The sequence below is a fragment of the Pecten maximus genome, chromosome 10, assembly GCF_902652985.1.
Source record: "Pecten maximus chromosome 10, xPecMax1.1, whole genome shotgun sequence".
NCBI classification, from domain to species: Eukaryota; Metazoa; Mollusca; class Bivalvia; order Pectinida; family Pectinidae; genus Pecten; species Pecten maximus.
In genome coordinates, this window is record NC_047024.1 from 25,240,591 (window position 1) to 25,266,579 (window position 25,989).

General features: G+C 35.9%; 2 protein-coding genes across 2 annotated transcripts in view; one reads left to right on the top strand and one right to left on the bottom strand.

Moving 5' to 3' along the window:
- Positions 1-25,989, top strand: part of LOC117336881 (ER membrane protein complex subunit 10-like) — a 53,648-nt gene that overhangs the window by 4,401 nt on the left and 23,258 nt on the right. The window contains exons 5-6 of the mRNA XM_033897615.1: positions 659-840; positions 1,393-1,489. Coding sequence (XP_033753506.1) covers positions 659-840; positions 1,393-1,489 — 279 coding nt within the window. The remainder of the gene's footprint in view (positions 1-658; positions 841-1,392; positions 1,490-25,989) is intronic.
- On the bottom strand, positions 13,669-16,002 carry LOC117336878 (allatostatin-A receptor-like). Its single transcript, XM_033897613.1, has one exon. The coding sequence runs from the start codon at positions 15,144-15,146 to the stop codon at positions 13,845-13,847; it is 1,302 nt and encodes a 433-aa protein (XP_033753504.1). The 5' UTR covers positions 15,147-16,002; the 3' UTR covers positions 13,669-13,844.

Sequence of the window (25,989 nt, forward strand, 5' to 3'; positions counted from 1 at the left end):
TTGTAATTACTTCCCCTCCATCTACTCCCCATTTCCTACATTAGTGCAATAAGTGTCCAGTAACAGGCTGTTGGTATTACCTCCCCACCTCTACTCCTCACTTCCTGCACTAATTGTCCACTAATTGGCTGTTAGTATTACCTCCCCGCCTCCTCTCCTTACTTCCTACACCTGGGAAGTAAATGTCCAGTAATAAGTCAATAGTTTTACACCCCTTCAATATTACCTGTTGACCTTTGACACATAGCAATTTCTGAAGACAAATAGCATATCAGAAGGATAAAACTACCAGACATGTCAAATAAACATGCCCTTGCAAATACAAGGGCCAGAGCTAATTAATGTAAAACAATGATAATCATCAAGGATTAGCTGAAAAGCCATCAGCTCCCATGTTTTGACAATTTGTGAATATACTGCCAGTTTTGTCAATAAAATCATTATGAAATAGAAATCTTATGTACATATCATAAAAGAAAAAAAGCTTTTATGACTTCTTACCTTTAACATATCATTAACTTACTTACAGGTATTATGAGAGAGTTGGCTTGTCTATGCATAACATTATAAGATGTCAAATAAGTGAGTTGAATTTTACCTGCATGTCCAGAATTATTCTGTCCATCAGATATTATCTGATTTTTTTTCAATTATCCAGTGTGGAATTTATGAGTCTGAGCTGACCGACCATTTGTGGATCCATTTTGACCAATCAGGGGAGATAATTGGGTTTTCCATATCCACCCATCCAGCGCAGTGTCTCGGTGGTAGTGTGGACAATGCCGATTTGACTCGGTGGAACACTACCGTCGACATATCCCAGACTGTTTTAGGCCCAGCGTGAGTATTTATGTGTAATCTGTCAGTTTCTTTTGTTTAGATTGAAAATAAATAATGGAACAAAAACATGTTGCTTTCATACAGATTTTTTTTTTATGGAGAAAAAATACCTTGATTTTGTATATTTGATACATGAAATTACTTCAGTTTTGAGGTAATTATTTTCACAGGTGTTTTCTTAAAGACATATTCTGAAGGATTTTTTAATTTGCTTATTAAATAAAGACTGGATGCATTCTAAATTTGTTTTCAAGGAAAAGTTCACACAGTATTAAATAGATGTATTACCCTTCTCATGAATACATATGAAATAAGAAGTATGAGTAATCAATCACAGAGTGCTTTTTGGGGCTGATGAAAGGCCAAATTGAAATTATTTCACGTTTTAGCCAAATTTACAAAATTTGAAGTTTAACCCAAAAATTTCTGAATATCTTCCCATAATGTATTTGCATAAAACAGTAAAAAGCTACATAGGGTATTCTCATTAAAAGTTAGCTGTTTACAATAAAAACATTCTGTTCCTCAACTATGGTCCAACTATTTTTTCAGACCCGATACACAGACTTACATAGAGAAAATGAAAAGGGATGAAATGGAGAAGACTAGGGGATCCCAGAGTGACAATCGCTCCTTCTTTGCAAAATATGTAAGTACATTATTTTTCACAGATTATCATACACATGTATTTTCTTCCTGGCTTATTAGAAAACAGTTTTCAGAATATGAAAAACTACCATATTTATCCACAAACAAGCCCCTGCCCACAAAAGTGGTTTACAAATAAGTACTCCTAAAACTTAAATAATAAACTTTAACGCTAGGGAAGGGGGGCTTATTTGAGGATAAATACGGTATATTGTCTGATGTTGTTATCCCGATACAAATTGGAAAGAATTAAACACCATATGTGTAGTACTTCAAGAAGATACTATTATTAATATACAACTGGTGAAACCGAGTGGACTATAGGTTTCCTTCCGGTCCCTCTGTCCGTCTATCCATCCGTCCGTCCACACAGTTTTTTGCACTTTTCTCAGCCAAGCTTCAAGGTATGATGATGAAAGTTGGTATGTAACTTCAGTATGAGTAGCTACAGATCAAGTTCTAGTTTCAGCGTATTTGGGTCAAGGTCACTGTTACTATTTTCAGCGGGGGCCAGTAGGGGACATGTATTGCTTTAGCACAGCATACTTATTCTGTATTGTCTCACATAGTTACATAGACTGAGTCCATCAAAAAGTGTGTCGGGGTAGATATGGTATTATTGGGAGCAAACTTTATAGATTGTGATTTTTGATATAATTTGCTAAACATGCTGTCATAGATATGGAACAAAAATAAAAACCCATGGAATATTATGCATGCATGTTAACACAAGGGTTACATATACTGGGTACTTTTATATGTGAACTGCATAATATTGACAGCCGTGGTTGTGCGAAGTTTATTAATTAATACTTAAGAACTAGGTCAACTGTTACAAATTTAGCCCTTTGAAAATTTAAACTGTGTAGTTTTCATCAAAATATTTGGAGGCATGATTATGAGGTCAATTGAGACAAAGTCCATTCGTAATCAATTTACATTTTTGACTTCTCAGCAATCCATGAACCTATTTCAATGAAATTTTGCAGAAACCTTTAATGACCAAAGGTCAACCAAAATTGTATTGTATATGGTCACACTTCGCATGGGCCTGCTGGGCAGGGCAACTGAAATTTCAAAAATATTCTTTCACAATGCCAAGATTTCATATCAGTTTTATTCATTCTCTGTATATACATGTACATAGAGAATCAACATTATACGCATACAATATGGAATCGGATACTGTTCATAGATGGAAGGGTCTTAAGGTGTTTTACCAAAATTGTGAATTCTATTAATTATCTACAGCTATAAAGTCCTATTTTTGTTTTAAATATGTATGTATATCAGAGAACTCAGGTGACTGGTATTGAGTGGTAAGGCCCCATGGGCCTTTTGTTAAGCATGCTGCTCATTTTTAAAATGCTATTTTAACAAGTAGCTGGGCCTAATACCTACTGAGCCTTGACCTTATCAACAGTAAAAACATGGACAATCAAGCTTTTATGTATTGGAATGTGCTAGATGTCAATTGTTGATCCAAAGAACTGATTTATGAATGGATATTTAGAAATTTAGAAATGTTGTATGAATGACTGATGCTGATTTCTTGATGTTGTATACTGAGCCTGCTGACAGATGTTATTTTTGCTCATTTAAGATAAGGCCCTTTTCTGACATTTTGTAGAGAAATTTGATGGAAAGGAATTTTTCAGGTGTAAACTGCAGATGTTTAGCTCGCACTGATGAAGTCAAGGCCAGCTACACCCCGGCATCAGTGTAGTCAGTATACAGTGTAGGTTAAAGTTTTTTTTATAAAGCAGTGTTGTGTCAATACTATTGGGGATACAATTTAGGTATTTGACATATGTATTCCTTGTGACACGACCTTTTGATTGAGACTACATTTGTGGACCTGCTGACCTTGACCATGACCTTTAACCTACTTTCAAAAAGCTTTAACCTTGACCACTGTATGTTAACTGCACTACATAGGGTTTTCAAATTTGACATATTTGTTCCTTGTGACACGACCTTTCCATTGGTGCTACATTTGTGGACCTGCTGACCTTGACCATGACCTTTAACCTACTTTCAAAAAGCTTTAACCTTGACCGCTGTATGTTAACTGTACTACATAGGGTTTTCAAATTTGACATATTTGTTCCTTGTGACACGACCTTTCCATTGGTGCTACATTTGTGGACCTGCTGACCTTGACCATGACCTTTGATCTTCTTTTAAAAAGCTTTAACATTCGTCACTGTATGTTACTGTACAAGCTTTCATATTTTGTATATTTGTTCTTTGGGATAAGACTCATAGTTGACATATTTGTTCCTTGGGATAAGACCAACATTTACAGAGTCGTGTCTTTCATAAAATGACTATAGATAGGCAGTTCAATACGATTATATATATTTATATGTTTCTAATGCTTAAGACTTCTGTAAATGAATATCTGTATCTTAAGCCTCAGTCGTCCTGTTAATAAATATCTGTATCTTAAGCCTTTGGTGTCCTGTAAATAAATTACTGTATCTTAAGCCTCGGGGGTCCTGTTAATAAATATCTTTATCTTAAGTCTCTGTCTCATAGTCATGCAAAGAACTGATTTGACATTATTGGAATCAAAGATTTTTATTTTTATGCATGGCTCTGTGGATTTCCAAAATGTTTAAATTTGTTAAGTATGACAAAAGCTGCTCTGGCATTGGCCATTCTCGACATGACATCTCAGTCAATGCCTCCATGCTGGTCAGTCACATTTTCAAGAAGTATGAATGACCATGCCCAATGACCTCTCTGATAAGGTCACCTCCAACTGTGACTGACATGCCATCAATGATGTTTGATTAAAACATCCTTGCTGGTTCCTGCTGTTATCGAAGCTAGCTAAGTGGTCTTACCCTCCAGTATTCATGGTTTATACACTGGATAAGGTTAACCTTGACGATTACCTAGTGTTTAATCATTTTAAATGTGTTCTAAACTGTACATGGTGGTTGGGTGCACAATGGTAACAAACTTGCCTTTCACCAAGGCGGCAAAGGTTCGATTCCCCGACCACACCTGCATTGATGTGGGTTCACCTGTCCGACCACGTGGATATTTCCCAGGTACTCTAGATCTGGTTTCCTTCCACAGTAAGACCTCTGCCAAGCTTCCATCCGTGCCAACAAGACTGATTAACATAAGTTGATATAACATGTTTTGCAATTGTTTTGAAATATAAAGTTTACACTTAAATAAGTTTGCTGTTTCTTTATTTATATTCACTAATCCACCATCTGTTGACTTTTATTCTACAGTATACCAGGTAATTTCAAAGAGCTCAGAGATTGATATATACCGGTAAAAATCGGTAACATTGAATTCTATATATAGTCTCAAACATATTCTGTTTTAATGTCTAACAACCTTTCGTAGTACATCTTTTTCTAGTCATATTTTGAGGTTGCCAATTCCTTTTTGACTTTGTGTATCAGAATTAAGAAATTCTAGTTATCACCTGTTAAGCACACATATGTCTATGCACGGTGACGTCAACAACATAGCCTGATATGGAGACAATACCGTAAAATATTTACTGAGAGAAATTCTGTACCAAGACAGACAGACAGACAGACAGACATTCTTTATTTCCTCTTGAGAGATTACATTATCATGTCATTTTGTGTGTAACGATTTAAACAAAGAATTATTTTATGTACATAATCATGGTTCTGATCAGATTATAAAAAGTCAAGAACTCTTCTGAAGATGTTTGGTCATTTCGGAAAACATCTCAGTAAGTTTGTCACTAATAGCAACAATTAAATTGTCCCATTCCTCGTCACCCAAGATGATGTTGTGCCTTCCGCCGAGTATGAATGAACACTTCTCGTCTTCTCCTATCATATCGTATTGCACATACTTGTCAACACTTATACAATTAACAATTTGTTCGAGTAACATGTCTCTGCTTTGGAACAGTGCAGGACATTGTAATAGAAAGTGCTTAACGTCGTTGTTAACAGCTTTATTGCACAGTTTGCACATCACATTTTTGAGATCAACTCTGTAGGAAAGTTTGATTAGTTCACAGATTTTCCATGTCATTTTAGGGAACTTCAAAGTCAGTAACCATAGTGGATTTGGTCCAATATCTTGATGGACAGCTCTATAGTATAACAAATTGGGACGACTTTCGCACGTTTGACACCATGCATCAAAATGATAGTTTGTCACGACTTTCTTAACAAACGATTTCCACTGAAACTCTCTACAGCACGTACCAGAAAGGATATATTCGAAAAAGAATGACTCTATCTGATATTAGTAAGACCTCTGCTAAGCTTCCATCCGTGCCAACAAGACTGATTAACATAAGTTGATATAACATGTTTTGCAATTGTTTTGAAATATAAAGTTTACACTTAAATAAGTTTGCTGTTTCTTTATTTATATTCACTAATCCACCATCTGTTGACTTTTATTCTACAGTATACCAGGTAATTTCAAAGAGCTCAGAGATTGATATATACCGGTAAAAATCGGTAACATTGAATTCTATATATAGTCTCAAACATATTCTGTTTTAATGTCTAACAACCTTTCGTAGTACATCTTTTTCTAGTCATATTTTGAGGTTGCCAATTCCTTTTTGACTTTGTGTATCAGAATTAAGAAATTCTAGTTATCACCTGTTAAGCACACATATGTCTATGCACGGTGACGTCAACGGCATAGCCTGATATGAAGACAATACCGTAAAATATTTACTGAGAGAAATTCTGTACCAAGATGTCGCATGTACTTACACTCAGCTATGGTATTATAGAGCTTCTGATAGATGGATAGACTTAAATTATACATGATTTGGAACTAATCATACACAGAAAGCCTTCTGCTAAATTTTGGTCGCAGTAACAGGTGTCCTGACACTTGATTACTAGCCCTCCACCTCTGGGTTGCGAGTTCGAAACCCAAGTGGGGCAATTCCCTTGTACTGACTGTAGGTTGATGGTTTTTCTCCGGTTATTCCCGTTTTCCTCCACCTTCAAAACCTGGCACGTCCTTGAATGACCTTGGCTGTTAATAGGACGTTATACAAAATAAATGCAGTTTCTAAATACTGTTTTCTATGACAACTGTTTTGGGCACACCAATCGTCTTTGCACTAATATATGTAATCGATTGAAGTTTCTTTATGCTCCAAAGTAAAAAAAATGTTAAGAATGTTTATTAAAATGTTTGAAGGCAGGTATATTGGATACTGGTCTCACATGTGCTATCACATGTATGCAGTATGCTATTGATCAGCTGATCAGTATTCAGAGCTCATGAATATTCATGATTACTGTCTATTAAGTACATTTAAAGATCTTTGTGAATGTGATTCAAGTTAAGTAGAAGGATTTACGGAGCAATATTTTAATATGTGCATTTTCTATTTTCTTTTTTTTTTTATTTCCCCCTTTAGCATGATATTTTGAATATTGAATAGAGTTATTTGAATAGGAATATTTGCAAAATGTAGATGGATGTTTTTTTTGCAATTTTTCAGGTTGTTTACTGGAAGCATGAGTCATCTTTGCTTTTAGATAATCATGTCCACAGAACAGAACTTTAGAGTTATGTGCAATACCTTTTTACACATGAAAAATCAGAATTTATCAATACAATTTATTTATCAAAGCTCAACTCACTGCTGATGAAAATTCATTTATTGGTGTTCTCACCTTAAACTTGTAAAAATATGAATGTTTGTAAAAAAAAAAATCATTAATTTTCATTTTACACAAAAAGTACAATTTTGAAAATTTGTGAAAATTCATTAATTTTCACTTTCATGAAAATGTGAAAATTGGTTTAAAATGTTCACAACAATAAGGGGGGAAAATAGTGAAAATTGGTGAAAAGTTGTGAACTTGTGTTAACACAAAAATGTGAAAATTGATGAAAATTATCATGCAATTAATTTGTATTGAATGCTTATGTTCCTTTAAACCAGTGTGGGAAATTTACAAAGGGCTTTGTTGGTTAGTTGTGATAGGGTGGAACCTTGTCAAGTATGATACATCATTAGATAGACTGGAGCTATAAGGATATTTTCCTTGTGTTAATTGTTATGTTTACCAAAAGATTTGGGTCACATTTCCGGAAGTATGATAATTGTTTACGCAATATCTATAAGTGTTTATATTTGGCTACAATAAAACCTTATGATGAAATTGAATGTACGTCACACTAGATTTCATTGACTTCACAAATATCATTACTGTCTGTGAAAAAGAAATGATATTTTCATGGTGTTTACAGTGATCCTGTGTATGGTTGGGGGTCATAACACAGTGTGTTCTAGAACATCTGAGATGCACATCTCGCTGTGTGGAAGGGTCATTAATATTGATGAGACACTGCCTGTCGTATGAGGAGATCTGCGTCCCAGTGTTTAGATACCAGCATGAACAGATAGGGAGGCAGAGTTTATAAGTCTGTAAACATTTATATCGTTTTATACCAGCGATTATAGAGTTGTTTATATCACCTTTTAACGACTCATCTGTAATGGGAAATAAAACCGCCTAGTAACGATACACAGTACAATAGTCTTCTATGACCGCCCTGATCCTGAGGATGTTTTACACAGCTTTGGTTTCAGTCAGTGTTAACATACTCTTAGCCTACAATTCACTTTTATTCTGCTGTAGAGAATACAAAATGAATCCATATTCTATAGAATACAAACTCATACGTACCGGATGTCGGTCGAAGAACATCAATTTCACATCCATTTCACGTGCGGTGAAAACTAATTGTTACATTAACAGGTCTGTAGGTGTTCTTTGTTGTTATGATAATAATAATGGTTCTCTACAATCCGTCCATTACACGATGTGTGAAACTGACTCCTCATAAAACAAGATCATTTTCCTTCTTACATAGAATTGACATTTCAATTCAAGGGAGACATGGCACAATGTTGATTGCCAGCTCCCAGCCTTGTCAACTTGGTAGCAAGAACATATTAATACAGTCAACAGAAAAAAACAGCAAAAACAATTATATTTCCACAATTACAAAGTATTGCTTTTAAAACATGATTTAATTCGTTCTTTATCTTAAGAATTTGGAATAAAGTCTTTTTCAAGATCCTCAGAAATGATGAGCGAAGCTAACTGCTATGTCCAACAAGAAGTTAATGGGATAATTATGGGGAACATTTTGTTATATTATGAAGCAAAGTTGGTAGGAATTGCAGAAAGGGTAAATTGCCCAAAGGTCATGGTCACTGAAACAAAGGTCAAGGTCAACTTTTTTATCTTTTCCATGAGAAGCAGAGTTGGTCAGAATTAAACATACAGTCAACTGACCAAAGGTGAAGGTCACTGGGTCAAAGGCAAAGGTCAAATTTTGTATCTCTTCCCTTAGGGAATATTTTTTATGATATTATGAAACAAAAGTTGGTCAGAAGTAAGCATTGAATAAACTGACCTGAGGTGAAGGCCACTGTGTCATAGGTCAAGGTCAATGATATTATTATGAAGTAAAGTTGTTCAGAATTAAATATAAGTCAACTGATAAAATGTAAAGGTCAATTTTTGTATCTTTTCACTGATGGACATTTTGTTATGGCATTATATTATGAAGCATTTTATGTTTGTAAGGTTTAAACAACAAGTCAACTAAGTAAAGGTCAGGATCACTGGACCAAAGGTCAAGGTCAAATTTTGTATTTTTTCACTGATGAACATTTTGTTAAGACATTAATGAACTAAGATGTTTGGAATTAAATAAGAAGTCAACAGACCTAAGGTAAAGGTAACCAGTCCAAAGGTCAAGGTCAAATCTTTCCTTTTTACTGAAGAACATTTTGAAGCAAAATTGGTCGGAATTCACTTCACTAAAGTTCCAGTTCACTTGACGAAAGGTCCAGGTCATCTTTAAAGTTGGGCAGAAGTAAACATGGAGTCAGCTTAATAAGGGACAATGTCACTGGGTCAGAGTCCAAGGTCACATTTTCAAATTCTGTACAGACCTTGAAAAGACCTTAAAAAAGGTTTACTCTTGAAAAGGCTTTAAAACTTCAAAACAGCAAAATGTTTTTAAAATGCCCTAAATTTCACTAAGAGGTCTTGAATTTCGGAAAGTTAGTCTTGAATTTGATGGATTAGACCAGTCCAGTTCAGTGATATATTTGTGTGCAGGTATCATATGGTGTTGTGATATTACACCTTGGTATATTATGATATTGTTGTGAGAGTTTGATAACCTTTACACATACTGTTTTTATGTAAGTAATAAACTAGATAAGTACCTACATGAATCAGTTTGTCTGTGACACGTGTTTCAGTCATCAAAGTTAAGGTCTGAGTCACACAGATAGATGCTTTTATTGATATTTGTACAATTTCTTTTTTCTTTATATGATCAACAATTTTTATGTTAGTTTAATTAAATGTTGTTGTCAGGATGTGTTAATTCACTTGAAGGAAAAACACCTCAAATTGTGATGTTAGAATGGAAATATAAAAAAAAAAAGAAAATGAAAATAGCCCTGTATATAATGTTAACATCATACGCTTAGTGTTACATGTAAATTTGTAATATGTAACATGTAAAGGAAAAGAGCTTTTCATAATGCTGCTAATTAAAGTTCTGTCGGATATTGGAGGAAACCCCACAGGGAAAACAAACAGCCATCAGAGGGGAAACATCTAAACCTATTTGTATCATTCTTACAACCTGTGTATCACAAACATGGATGTTCTCTGGGAGAGAGGCCTGAAGCCTCCACTTGAATGGACTAATTACAATCGTACCTACTACATGAACGATTATGGCTAATGAGGCATCTGTAACAATAATTAAAAGGAAATAATAAAACAAGAAGGTTCTGATGTCACAACGCTCATTGTTATTTTCACATTAATCTCTGCTCTCTGATTGGTCAGTTTAAGTGATTGGTCAGTTTAAGTGTGAATATATATGTGGTGAAAGTAAAATTTCTTGCAGCAGGAAATATCAACGATGTACATAATTATGTAGTGACATAGAAATAGCAACGATGTACATAATTATGTACATGTACTCGCGTAGAAATATCAAATATACATTATGTAGTGATGAAGAAATAACAATGTTGTACATCATGTATCGACCTTGAAATATCATCATTGTACATTATGTAGTGACATAGAACATTTCACCGGCTGAAGTCTAATCATTGTCTCTCTCAAAGTGAGATTTCTTGAAACTGGTTCTTATTATTAACCAGAGAGTAATATTTTCAAACTTTCCAAAATATCTTGATGAAGCTTACAGTACTTTGTATACCAGCACAAATATCACAATCAGAAATTCAGAAGGTCATCTGTGAAATCAGGTCACCATAACCTTCATATCGGGTCAAAGGTCAAGTGAAATATCTCTGTTTTAAACTTGAAACGGTCAAAACTTTCTTGATGAAAATAAAAAAAATACCTGCCTCATTCATCGGTGAATTAAGTGTAAAATACATATGGATTAGTTTGGCGGTAAATTGTAACATAGGCTTTTATTCAGGAAAGCAAATATGTTGTTCATTTTATCTGATAACACTTTGGTATTTACTTGAAAGTTACAGCTCAGTTGTTATTATGATTAACATTATTCCACATTTAACTTTTTACTATGATGCACTTCATTATAATTTTTCTTCTTTTTTTTTTTCTAGCTTAAATCACCATCCCTTTTCAAGATGATTTTTGATATTAAAGTATAAATATTCTTAGTTTTGTCTCTGAGTCACTATAGCTGGTGCCAAAGTCTTAAGCTCATGCCCACCTGTCAAGAGCTTATGAGCTTAATATGCCATAATGTAGTGTCCCTCATCTGCCTATCTGTCATCTGTGCAGTATCAATTTTCTCCTTTAAAATCCTTTTTCTCAATAACTGAGAGTCCCAGGGTCATACTATTGGGCCAGTAGCAGTTTGGGATGAATTAGTATGAAGTTTGTTCAAATCAATGATTTAATTACAGCATCATTCAAGATAAAAAACGGTCAAATGTGTTATAATATAAACTTATTATCAATAACCAAGGGGCCTTGGGGGTAGTGATATTGAGTCATTATGATGCTGGGATCAGGAGCCAGTAATTTTATTAAAATGAATGACGATGTGCTTTGAAGGTCATCGGGGACAAATGTATTAAAATCTCTAAACAACTTATCAATAACCAAGAGGCTTAAAACCAAGAGGTTGGATTTGGGGCAAAAGCAAACTGTTATGAAGGCATACCGAGTTTGTTAAAATGAATGACCTTGACCTACGGTAAACCTCCGATTAATTCGAACACGCGGATAGTTCGAACACACATTTTTTTCTAGAAAAACAATATTTTTTTAGCTGGTAATAGTTCGAACTCAGGCTGTTTAGAACTGACACCATTTCGGATAGTTCGAACTTGTCAAATGAAGAACGTAAAGTAAGATTTTTTTCCCGTAAACTCCATTGAAAGCTCGCGACGACTCGGCCCCGATGACCGGCCCAGAAAAAATGCCAAGATTTAAATTTGATCAGCAAGCACGTTTAGCGCTAGGTTATTAGATTGTATGCGTGATCATTAGAATGCGTCTGTGATTTAATATATGCCACATATTTTAGCGTTAATTCAGTTTTTTTACACTAAGTACCAAAATACACCACGCACGAGACAGCTGATTGCAAATTTAGGCCCCGACAATGTATAAATAACATGCGATATTTGTATTCGTGCTGTATGGCAAACTAAGAAATCGTCCGTGTATTTTCACATATAACTAGTGTTAACTTAGCATTATGATTATTTAATTGTGACTGGACATCTCTTAAGTATTGCCAATCAAGGTATTACCTGAAAACCTGCGACCTCACGCTAGGTAAGCAGGCCATGCGATGTTTCGCTTGCGGTAAAGTTGAAAGGATCGGCTGCCCGATCGTGCTGAGTGACGTGAAGAGCATTCATATCCAGTCAAAACAATCCACAGGTGTCCCAATTAGTGATGGATAATTTTGCAGGTATCAACTATGTTTGGTAGATAATACGACTGGGCATATTTAAAAGCAGACATGTTGATGTTCTGACCCAATTTTACCAACATATATCGCCTATTTTTACAGTACTTAGTGCTTTCGTAAATGCAACAGGTTATGTAGAATGTAGACTGATTTTGATGTATTAAAGAGACCATTTATTACAATAATATAGCTATAGTTTCTCATTCAGATAAAAAATATAACCATGCAAAGATTATACTGTACAAATGTTTAACTTTTGTGTCACAAATGAAACGTGGGGCCTACTGTAGCTACGCATTAACCGAGCGGCTTCGCGCAATAACCATCATAATTATCGCGAAATGAAGAACGTTTAACTATCAATTAACATTGAATTAAATAAAATACTATCATTTTACTAACTTATAAATGTGCCATTGTTCAGACCACCGTTGTTACGTATCAGATTTACGATGGATGTGTTTGTGTCTCATGATTTCACTCTGCCAAGATTTTCGGCGATATTGACTCGAATAGTTCGAACTCACGCTTATTTTCTGAAGCATAATTTCGAATAATTCGAACTGGTTCGTCAATATTTATTTAATTTTGTTCGAACTAACCGGAGGTTTACCGTATATTAACAGCTACTTTCAAGATAAAGGGTCTGCAGATATGTTAAAATGTTTAAACAATTTCTTCCAAATAACTAAGAGGCCAAGGGTCATGGTATTCTGACAGTGCATGCAGAGATGAAGGCTACCAAGTTTGTTCAAATGAATGACCTTGACTGACATTCAAGGTCACAATGGGAAAATGTGTTAAAATCATAATAATTTTTCCTGTATACCACAATTTCAATATTTGGATATCAGACATGACAATTACTGAAAAGTAAGAGTATGAATGTAAGTTCTACATCCATTATCTAAATCAACTGTGAAATTCAATCTTTAATCTTTCAACAAATTCTTTGTTTAAACTCTAAAGAATCTTCATCAGAAACCCACTTGACTCTGCTATATCTTTTTTTATCACAAATGTCAAATTTAATCAATGGGTGTAACATTTACAGTTCATTTCTGTATAAAATCCTGTCTCTTGACAGTAAGGTTTAAATCTTGATCAATTTTATGGCATACTGTATTTTCAGTTTCAGAGAAAATTTTCTTCTCTGATTTCTGTTTCCTTAATAATTTTATCAATTAAAAGATATACCACAAAACTAGATCATTTAGTTGCAATTACCATTTTTATTGCAGTCAATAATTCTTTATGATATTTTTTACAAAATTATTTTATTTGATATCATGATGAGCTGGGCAGTGTTAGCAGTTGTTAGGCCAATGTTACCTGCCATCAAAGTTATAATAGTATATACCTGTACGCATTCGTAAGTCACAGCGGTCTCAGTGTCCCTGTGAGAGAGATCGTAAAGGCTCCATATTTATCTTGTTTTCAATAACATAGTATCTAGAATCTGTACTAGCACTCATCAATGCTGCCTTCCTGGGATTACGATTTTCCATGGTCCTCTCCTTCGAATGATAACTACCCCAGCTTATTGAACGATTCTGTGGTTTTTGACAACAGAACGTTTCCTTGTAAGTAACACAGAACTTTTTACTAAGAGCCATGTAGATTAAGAAGTTCACAGAGGAATTCAAGGTCTCTAAAAAATAAGTTATATATGAAATACATTCTTTTAAATTTCTTGCCTTTCCAAATTTCGAATATTCTCTCCATATATGGGAAGCCGTACTGTTTATGGCGCCAGGTAAAATACAGAAAGCAAACAGAAACGTCACTATCATCAACATTATGGTAATGTGTGACTGTTCTCCCGAGCCATGCTTGTATCGTGTTTGTACATTTGAAGTCATACTCTGACGCCGCGTCCATGTTTTTTTAACCACATAAATTATCAAAGGGTTTAGAATGAACAACACAAGTATTGGAAAAAACCGGAACAAGATGTTCATGAGAATTCCGTAGGTCTCGTAGAAATCAACATTAGCTCCGATATCGGATTTCAGCAAAATGGAGTAAGTCATGTTCATTTTGGTCCTCTGTATAACCTTGTATTTAAGTGCGTATGGTAAAAACATGATAATTGTGAAAACGTAGATGAGAAATATCCCAATAAGTGTATGTTTCTTACTACAAAGCCGTCTTGCTTTCATTGGAAAGTGAACAGCTATGAAACGTTCCACACTAAGCAACGCAGTCAACCATGACGTAATCCGAGCCGTCACCAAACTTCCGTAGGCTCCAAACACAGGATACATGATATTCCGAACATTTTTTCCATGGAATGGATCCAAGTAGATTTGGATGTTAATCCCAGAGAAAAGTAGGCTATGAATTAAAAACAAGAAATCGGACAATGAGAGAGCAGCTAAAACAAAATTGGTAGCACTTCTCATTCGCTGTTGAAATAGTACCACCAAACTTAAAATGTTCCCAACGGCTCCAAATAAAGAAAGGGTTGGTATTATAATCATTCCAAATGCAAATTTTATGGATCGTAAACTCTCCTGTGAGATATACTCATCCGTTGAAGTCATCCTTATTGGTGAAGGAAGAATTGAAATGTTGCTCGCATTTGACATGCTGCTTGAGTAATTATCGTCGTCTGTCGTATCACCATGTAATCCGAAAATTGCGCTAATCATGTGCACGGTTACTGGTAACCTGTTCTTTGTTTCCATGTCTGAAGAGTGACTGTGTCTTGGAGAGCGGAATAAGTTGTACAAGTATCATGACAGACAGACGACGAGGAGTCTGTTTTGAGCTGTTGCATCCTCATCAGACCGCACAAAATCTCCATGATTTCTATTTATATATACATTCTAAGCAGGATATCTGATAGCTTTTTCGTCGTAAGAAATTATCCTAATAATAGTTCTTTAGATCACCATGGCAACAACATCAATAACTTATAATGTTGATTTCCCTGGCAGGTTTTTCCGCCATTAAAACATTGTCATGTTTCCAGAAATGATCAATGAAGTTTGAAGCATAGTCTTGCATGTTTTCGCCAGAAAATTCTGTTTATGAATATGAATTTTATAAAAATGACTAACTATACTCTCCCACACACAATCTTGTGATCTGTTGTTTTTGAATTGGGATGTAACGGATGATGACGTGATTTTTCGTCTGATGTAAAGATTCTGCAGACAAATAATCAAATTTATGGATCTCTATAGACTCCTGATATTGTCCTCATTTAGGTCAGTTTTAACGTAAATCCATTAAATCCCTCATGCTTAATAACAATATGTGAATACTAGCTCTCCATCATTTCCAACTTAAACATCTATTACGGTCTTTTCTACTCATCCATGCAAATAAATAGCAATGATTTTGTCTTGAAATGTAATAAACATCCAAGAAATATTTCATCAAATTTCATATAACTTTATCAATAACTGGCACCAAAAAAAAATAGTTTTAAAACTATGAACACTTTTCTCTCTTAAGAAAATCCAAGGTTACACCATAAGTTTTGATCAATGAATAATGAACAGCTTCAAAGTGTACATTCTGACTTTTCCATGGTAACTGAATTCATAGGCGTCATGAAAAATATAAAGGTTCCCAGAAATGAATCCACTCTATATTTTGTGCTGGTCCAATCAAATTGGTCTCAGATATAGAGGCTGGATACAGAGGCTGGATTGATGTTGAGTCAGCGTGGTGATCTGTATTGATGCACACTGCTGTATGGCTTCAGACTCGGAGGCTAGGAGCTGGTGTGGTAGCTAACTAGTCATTCTGAAACGTATACTTGTTAAAAAAGCCTATCACTTCATACATCACTCGTGTCTGGCTGTAAATTGTTATTTGACAAATCAGTTGCAGAGTATCCATTGTTCAGGTATATGTAGATGTATCCATGGTTTAGGTATATGTATAGGTATCTATTATTCAGGTATATCTTTGATTCTTTTGTTGTGGCAGTAATAAGTACTAGAATCTCTTGTATTATTGTTTCAGGGTGAGTACATTGTACTATAATCTCTGATTCTATTATTGTGGCAGTGGTGAGTTCTAGTATCTCTGATGCTATTATTGTTTGTAATTATCTGTGGAATTAGATTTGTACTTGCAGACAGTTTTGATTTTTGGGAAGGAATCTTCTTACCGATTAATGTTATTATAAACAAGAGGCCCAGGGCCTCGTAGCTCTCTGGACGTTGATTTGAAATCCAGCTTGTTTGTATATACAGTTACGTGCCAATTTTAGTCTTTCATTTTTTTTTTATTTTGCTATATTCTTTGTATTTTCAACTTTTTCAATGAATTTTCCTGACTTTGAGTATTGATCGTTTTAAATGAAATTTTGTACTCTTATAGAGAATTGTTTTCTGTTTCATCTCATAATATTGTCACTGTTTTCCGATGTATGTGACTAGAGAAATCATATACATTTATAAGTCACCAACGGTCACAGGTCAAATTGGTCATCAATATATATACGTGTAGTATCAATGCGACATGCTTTCAGCTTGTACATTATCACTACATAATACAAATCATCAATATATATGTATATGACTATAATCAATTAGAAACCTATACTCTCTCAAAATTTGATTTCAATTATCACAGGTTTCTTATATTTACCATATTTACACAAGGTACACTTTATACCCAAAACACATTTGTCAATAGTTATCAGTGATTTAAAGCTATACACTGGGTAACGGGACAGATTTCATTACTAAGTAATAGCTCTGGAGATAGGGTTCCATTCCCATGTGAAAGAAGATTTGCCAGGGACGTATACGTATACCTCGCGAGACACTGTAGCAGACGACATAATGCGTATAAACTAACACGCATAGCAGCATTTTTTTTGCAGCGGCACAGGGATACGTGTGTTGCAGCACATTACTATATACACATTACAGTGGGTTGATACAGGAATTTTGCCTCATAAGTCCTCAGAATAACGTTCGGCATGTCCCTGTGACACCGAGTATGTCCAAAATGACACCGTAAATTGACGATTACTCGAAAATGAAAACATTCAACAACTCAAATTTCTTGTCAAATCTAGTTCGTGTCGACCCAAACCATGTGTCTTGAAATCCATTCTGACAGTCCCACTGTTTCTGATATCCTCTGTCCACAAAATTTGAATAATTCTACTTCCGGCAAAAACATGAGAATGACTGCGTAAGCTCTCCTGGACTCCGTCCAGAGAGCTAAAAATGAAGAGATTTATGGAAGTTTTTGTGATAATCATCATGTCATGCCACTAATTATACCAAACCTGATATCTCCTTGTGTGCTGTTGATTATGGCGCAGCATGTAACAGCTTAGAAAAAGAAACTTCACAGAATTAATGAACCAATAATAATGATGCGAGGGCTTCCCCGCATACTGCGTCGTCAGACACAAGTAAATCTCCCATATCTTCCTGAGTTATTGTTATTTGTGGGCAGAGGATCTGGAATGGCAGAAAATGCATATAAATATTTCATCTACGCAATGAAGAGTAAATAATAAACATCGGGAATATCAGAATTATTCCCACCCTATAATTCAATAATTATGTGTTTTAATTTGACACATCTCATTTTCCGTAACCAAGTGTGTGACGTATGCAGAAATAAAAAATGAATATTTTTGTTTTAGTATAAACCTGTATGACCAGTCATTATTATGTAAAATGTCATCACATGATACAGAAATGATGCATCTTAATTTGACACATCTCATTCTTAACCAAGTGTGTGACGTACACAGAAAAAATGAATATTTTCGTTTTCACGTACACCTGACCGGTCATAATACGTGAAATGTCATCACATGATGATTTGGTACTCAGAGGCATTTTAATTTGATGTATCTCCGTCTTAATAATGAAGTCATTGTCAGGTGACAGGAAGTTGATGTCTGACTCTGGATGAGCTTGAGGTGATTATCTAAGGCTGAAGCCAATTAAGGATCAGGAAAATCGTGGACGGAGCGAGAATGAAGAAAATGGCATAATCTGATAATTGACAAAAAATTCCAGAATTTGCAGCTTGATTTAATTAATACAATACCCCAGACTTTATTTGTTTCTGAAGGTTTCTGATTCATACCAGTGATTTACATATGTGTGTGTTAAAATAGATCTTGTAAATTAGCCAACTCCAAAGACTCTATAGCAGCAGAGAAGATATGTACCATTCAGAAAAGTGTATTTACTAGGTTTCTTGCCCTGTGAGTCACCTTGTAGTAGCTGGTGGCTACTTCATACAGTAGCTGGTGGCAAACTACATTGAAAAAAACATTCTTTCAGTTAAGGAGTAATTAGAATTGTATCTGCTGCCATTACATGATCGTGAAAGGTGACTGAATTCTGAGTCTTATCTTTTCTCTTTCTTTTTAAGATCTTTCTTCTTCCTTTTAAATATATCCCTTGACATAATCTCACCTTTGGCCTTTTATTGAGTGTTCACCCTGTTAGGAAGGCTTTTGGGTCCTTTCCTCTGGCCAAAACATACCAGAGCTTAATGACTGTGGTAGTTGACTGACACATTTGTCTGTTGTCAGTATGTGACCGGGTGAGGTGTCCTTCTATATGTCTTTGGCAGTATACTTCAGTATGGTGTCACTGGTGGTATACTTCAGTATGGTGTCACTGGTGGTATACTTCAGTATGGTGTCACTGGTGGTATACTTCAGTATGGTGACACTGGCAGTATACTTCAGTATGGTGACACTGGCAGTATACTTCAGTATGGTGCCACTGGCAGTGTACTTCAGTATGGTGACACTGGCAGTATACTTCAGTATGGTGACACTGGCAGTGTACTTCAGTATGGTGACACTGGCAGTGTACTTCAGTATGGTGACACTGGCAGTGTACTTCAGTATGGTGACACTGGCAGTGTACTTCAGTATGGTGACACTGGCAGTGTACTTCAGTATGGTGTCACTGGCAGTATACTTCAGTATGGTGCCACTGGCAGTATACTTCAGTATGGTGTCACTGGCAGTATACTTCAGTATGGTGCCACTGGCAGTATACTTCAGTATGGTGACACTGGCAGTATACTTCAGTATGGTGCCACTGGCAGTGTACTTCAGTATGGTGCCACTGGCAGTGTACTTCAGTATGGTGTCACTGGTAGTATACTTCAGTATGGTGCCACTGGCGGTATACTTCAGTATGGTGCCACTGGCAGTATACTTCAGTATGGTGACACTGGCAGTATACTTCAGTATGGTGCCACTGGCAGTGTACTTCAGTATGGTGACACTGGCAGTATACTTCAGTATGGTGCCACTGGCAGTGTACTTCAGTATGGTGACACTGGCAGTATACTTCAGTATGGTGACACTGGCAGTGTACTTCAGTATGGTGACACTGGCAGTGTACTTCAGTATGGTGACACTGGCAGTGTACTTCAGTATGGTGACACTGGCAGTGTACTTCAGTATGGTGACACTGGCAGTGTACTTCAGTATGGTGTCACTGGCAGTATACTTCAGTATGGTGCCACTGGCGGTATACTTCAGTATGGTGCCACTGGCGGTATACTTCAGTATGGTGACACTGGTGGTATACTTCAGTATGGTGACACTGGCAGTGTACTTCAGTATGGTGACACTGGTGGTATACTTCAGTATGGTGACACTGGCAGTGTACTTCACTATGGTGTCACTGGCGGTATACTTCAGTATGGTGACACTGGCGGTATACTTCAGTATGGTGACACTGGCAGTATACTTCAGTATGGTGACACTGGCGGTATACTTCAGTATGGTGTCACTGGCAGTGTACTTCAGTATGGTGACACTGGCAGTGTACTTCAGTATGGTGACACTGGCAGTATACTTCAGTATGGTGACACTGGTAGTATACTTCAGAATGGTGACACTGGCAGTGTACTTCAGTATGGTGACACTGGCAGTATACTTCAGTATGGTGACACTGGTAGTATACTTCAGTATGGTGACACTGGCAGTATACTTCAGTATGGTGACACTGGCGGTATACTTCAGTATGGTGTCACTGGCGGTGTACTTCAGTATGGTGACACTGGCAGTGTACTTCAGTATGGTGACACTGGCAGTATACTTCAGTATGGTGACACTGGTAGTATACTTCAGAATGGTGACACTGGCAGTGTACTTCAGTATGGTGACACTGGCAGTGTACTTCAGTATGGTGACACTGGCAGTGTACTTTAGTATGGTGCCACTGGCAGTGTACTTCAGTATGGTGACACTGGCAGTGTACTTCAGTATGGTGACTGGCAGTGTACTTCAGTATTGTGTCACTAGCAGTATACTTCAGTATGGTGACACTGGCAGTATACTTCAGTATGGTGACACTAGCAGTATACTTCAGTATGGTGACACTGGCAGTGTACTTCAGTATGGTGACACTGGCAGTGTACTTCAGTATGGTGACACTGGCAGTATACTTCAGTATGGTGACACTGGCAGTGTACTTCAGTATGGTGACACTGGCAGTATACTTCAGTATGGTGCCACTGGCAGTATACTTCAGTATGGTGTCACTAGCAGTATACTTCAGTATGGTGTCACTAGCAGTATACTTCAGTATGGTGACACTAGCAGTATACTTCAGTATGGTGCCACTGGCAGTATACTTCAGTATGGTGTCACATGCAGTGTACTTCAGTATGGTGACACTGGCAGTGTACTTCAGTATGGTGACACTGGCAGTATACTTCAGTATGGTGTCACTGGCAGTATACTTCAGTATGGTGTCACTGGTGGTATACTTCAGTATGGTGTCACTGGTGGTATATTTCAGTATGGTGGCACTGGCAGTATACTTCAGTATGGTGACACTGGCAGTATACTTCAGTATGGTGACACTGGTAGTATACTTCAGAATGGTGGCACTGGCAGTGTACTTAAGTATGGTGGCACTATAAATTTCGGCATCAGTCCTATTCTATCACAAGGAGACAAATACAGACATATTGCAGCTTCCCCAAACATACACACACACTCACCATATGCATGCATCTGATAATACGCATGGAAGACCATCTTTAAATGGCCATAGCTGTTGTTTGGCCAATTTGTTTTTACCACTGACTTGGAAATACGGGACGCCTTGTTGCTATGCTATCCAGAGCAACTAGGGTCACTGAAACTGTCCTACCCAAGGACACAACCACAACAACACACTAGACAGTCTTTTGTCATAGTAACCATGAGAAACACAAACTACATTTCCTGGAGTCTTCCCCTGAGTTTAAGATTTGACTCGTTCAGACGCACAAGTGAGTAAGATCTTTACATATTAATTTAGTATCAAATAAACCAGCACGATACAGCTGTTTTTGTTTTCCTCTTTGGGGCTTAATGTCAGAAATGCTAGAGGCCAGAAGCTGTACATCATTCAAGCTTTGATGTGTGGATGTGATATGGTTTCATCATTTCGTATAACATTGTAAACAATTTTTTTCCTAAATCACCTTACAATTTTCTCAGCAATCATTATTATAAACCCATATAAAAAAAAAGAAAAGTTTATAAATAGCTTTACGGTTGTCATGTTTACATCTTCTGTGGATATGGTTGTCAGGGACAACAGCCACCCAGTCATCATCTAATACACAGTGATAGTCATTTCCTGTTTTTCGAAAGTGCCTGTATCTTTCAGATTAGGAAAATATTGCGACACAATTTGAAGATTACGAATCGTAATGTCAGTTCAGATTTTTTTTAGCGGTAATGAAATGAAAAATAAAGTGAGTGTTATTTTTTATACATTTTAATGTGGTAGATGTTATTTTCATGTCTGAGTAAGTGATGGCATCTCTAGCAGAACATTGATCAATGATAATGATCACTGCTATCAGTAGACTGTGAATAACAGCTGTATAAATAACACAAGGCCTTTCTGTTCACAGGTGTCAATTAAAATCCTAACTCCCATCTTTGAGAGAACTCGAGAAATAACATTTCCACAGTACGATATTATAGTCGATATTATAGTCATGTGACTTTCAGAGATTTTTACAATTTTTTGTCAACTTCATGCATAGTATTACATGTGGACGTGACATTTTACATGGGAGCATACTGGTTAAGTTGTTTATTAGGTAGGTATATTTAATGAATCTGTTACAGACAATACTACAGCTGTGAGTATTTAGGTAGATTAACATCTATAACAGACCTACCTGTGAAGGTTTATCATGATAGACAAGTCGGATCCCAGACATAACATCTAAAACAGACCTACCTGTGAAGGTTTATCATGATAGACAAGTCGGATCCCAGACAGGATGTCAGCAACTACCATTATATAATCTTCATTGATTCTAAGGCTTTGTTTGATCTTTTTTCTTTTCTGTTCTTTCATCTTAATTATAAGTTGGTTGTTATATATTGACAATTAAATGAATAATGTTACAATTTTCTGTCTAATTCAATTGGTCAGAAAAAAACAAATTTTGAACAATCATTAAAATTACTGCATTTACTTTTATACGTATGATGTAGATTTTGCAAACCGATCTTTTACAACTTTGCTGGAAAATATTGCTGTACTTGAAATTACCATTTCAAAGTGAAATCATCTGTGAGGTTTGGTTTCTGTTTAAATCAACATACAAAATAATAATGACATCATTCATTTTCCCCTGTACAAGCAAGACATGTTGAAAACAGGCATCGCTATTATTTTTGATATCTAGTAAAACAAAAGCCAGTGACCTTGACCTTTGACCAATCAAGTTATTATCTGAACGTGTCGAATTCGTGTCAAAATCAAACATTCGGAGAAGTTTTATATAATAACCATATCTAGATATCTGACAAGAAAATGACTACTTCACACAGTTATGACAAGAAAATACTTTATAGAAAAATATGAATATTCATATCTAACAAAACATGAATATTCATATCTAACAAAACATGAATATTCATATCTAACAGGGTGATTGGGTAAAAATGCGTTTTCTTCCATCTGATCCGATAAACCCTTGTGTTTGTCAAGCTATGATGTGTAAGATTTGTATGGTTTCCCATTCATGTCTTGAATAGAACGATCAGAAATCAATTTCTGACCACACATTGTGCCTTAATATTGTATCGACTGGCTGTTAACCATAGTATTAATTAATTAAATAGTTTTTATGTACAATTGTATTAATTAATTAAATAATTTGTATGTACAATTGTATATTTTATTTTAACATTTCAGCTATTTGATTATTTTGCACATGGTTTTAACTCTGACAAAAATAGACAAAAATAAAAAATAAAAACCTATTTCATTGATCCTCAGCTTTTACTTTACATTGATTTGTCATAGAAGTAGAAGCTTCTTACCCTTCCAGAACACCTGCTATTTGTAAATCAAACTTTCATTAATAATTTGATGTTATTTTAGCAATATTACAGCGCTGCGCGCTGAAGTGTGTACGGTACATTTTCAATAGTAGTACAGCAACTGTTGATTGTATTGAATCGCCAACCGATAAGCTTGAAACAATGCATCGACCTTCCTGATTGGTTCTGTGCCGAAAGGGGCGGGGCGAACACGGAGTATGTACTGTACCAGGACCGTGGCTGTGCATACACACGTGTGCGATTATATATAATTACATGACTATCCAAAACAATGGCAACTTTTACGTTTAAGTTTTAAGCATTTAATAAAGATCTGATACTCGTTGAACACATGGGTTATTACACACATATATATGCCATGTTGATATGAACAACTTATATGATACCTTCCGTGATTATACATATCCACACTGTCGGAAAAATCCAGACATGAACGAAGCAGGGAAATCCAGAGCATCTTAAATACTTGGCTTACATTTCTTTTTGAATTGGATGAATTCCATAACATCTTGAGTCACCTTTTTACTTTTCAGTGGTTTCCGTTGACGATGGGCGCTAAAGACTTAGTCGCATCAAAAATCTTCATAATTTTGTGACATCCTGATTAGACAAACCGGTCTTATCACTGATGGCTGAATATGAGAGTCCTTCTGAATGTAGATTAAAACAGTTTTTCTCGTTTTTTCATCTTCACTTTTCCCTCTGGTGTAAACACGGCCCTTGGAATTTTACATGTTTGAAGTAGTACGTTATATGCGTAGCGTCGTGTACACCGTCTAGACCTATAGTTTCCCGGGTTCTTTGTCAGACATGTAAGTAACCAAGGTGATTTGCATTACATAAGCTCACAACTACATGTGTATAACTGCAACTTGCAAGGTTTAACCAGCTAAATTTACAATATATCTAATATTTATACATTTAAATGTTTATTATGCAGATGTTCTTTCAATATGGACAACACAGTCAGGGTATTTTGAAAATTATGCACGTATTGATTGATGATCGTCAAGCTAACCAGCCATTCGAACTTTGTCACCAGCTGACCAGGTCGACCCTTCAGTTCGGCGAAATATTTTCCCAATACACTGATTTGAGAGTTGGAAAGTCCATTGTATAGGGTAGATAGCATTTGCACTTCCTTTCACACCTCGTGTACAAGCTAAACTATCTGGGTCACGATCGCGATTCAGTTTACATGTAATTTGGAAGGGTCAAACATCAGACAAAACAGGGTTCCGGAGCACAGGGGCTTGGCACGATGGTGATGACGTTCCATATATGTATGTATAGTATATACAAAGAGAATACATGGTCAGTCTGAGTGTCTTAAAATATAACGGTGTCAAATATCACAGATATATGTTCGTCTTTTAAACGTAGTTTCACTTTGAAGTAGGTCAGTCGATCTGACGCACGTGCTAAGATTCCAAAATACAGCTGTTTTCCGTCACTGCCGTATACAGCAAAAATATACTCTACGGTGGGTGTATTCCGACAATGCGGTGGCAGTTGCAGGATAAATTCATATATGGACCTTCATTTATAAACTTGTCACTGAATATTTCATTTGAAGAACATTTTCATAACCCGCCATTCTCGCAAGTTTACTCATGTGCACACGAGTGCTGAGAAAGGTGTGTGCATTCAGTTCGACCAATCAAATCAACGCTTACTCAGCGCGATCGACTTTGTTAGAGTACTGTCGATACACAGTAATGTAGTACCAATACCTGTCGTACTAGTGTTACACTTTGACCGTACACACTTCAGCGCGCAGCGCTGTAATGTAAAATTATGGTTATGGTTTTCTTTCATAATAGCATTCTCTTGTAAGTAGTGAAGTGGAATTTTCAGGTAGAAAAAAATTGATTTCCTTTGATTTTTTATCAAATTGTATACTATGGGATACCATTTTACTATCTATTTCCCATTTAGTGATAAACAACTAAGTGACATAACATAAAAAGACTAAGTCATAGGTCACTTCCATTCTCATTTAGTGATATCACTTATTCAAAAGCTAACTAAGTGAAATCAGTTAGTCATTGATGTGATATCACTAAGTCATTGGCATGATATTACTAAGTCATTGACATGATATTACTAAGTCATTGACATGATATCACTAAGTCATTGACGTGATATCACTAAGTCATTGACATGATATCACTAAGTCATTGACATGATATCACTAAGTC

Coding starts and splice junctions, on each gene's coding strand:
- LOC117336878 (XM_033897613.1), bottom strand. CDS start 15,146: ATGGAAACAAAGAACAGGTTACCAGTAACCGTGCACATGATTAGCGCA.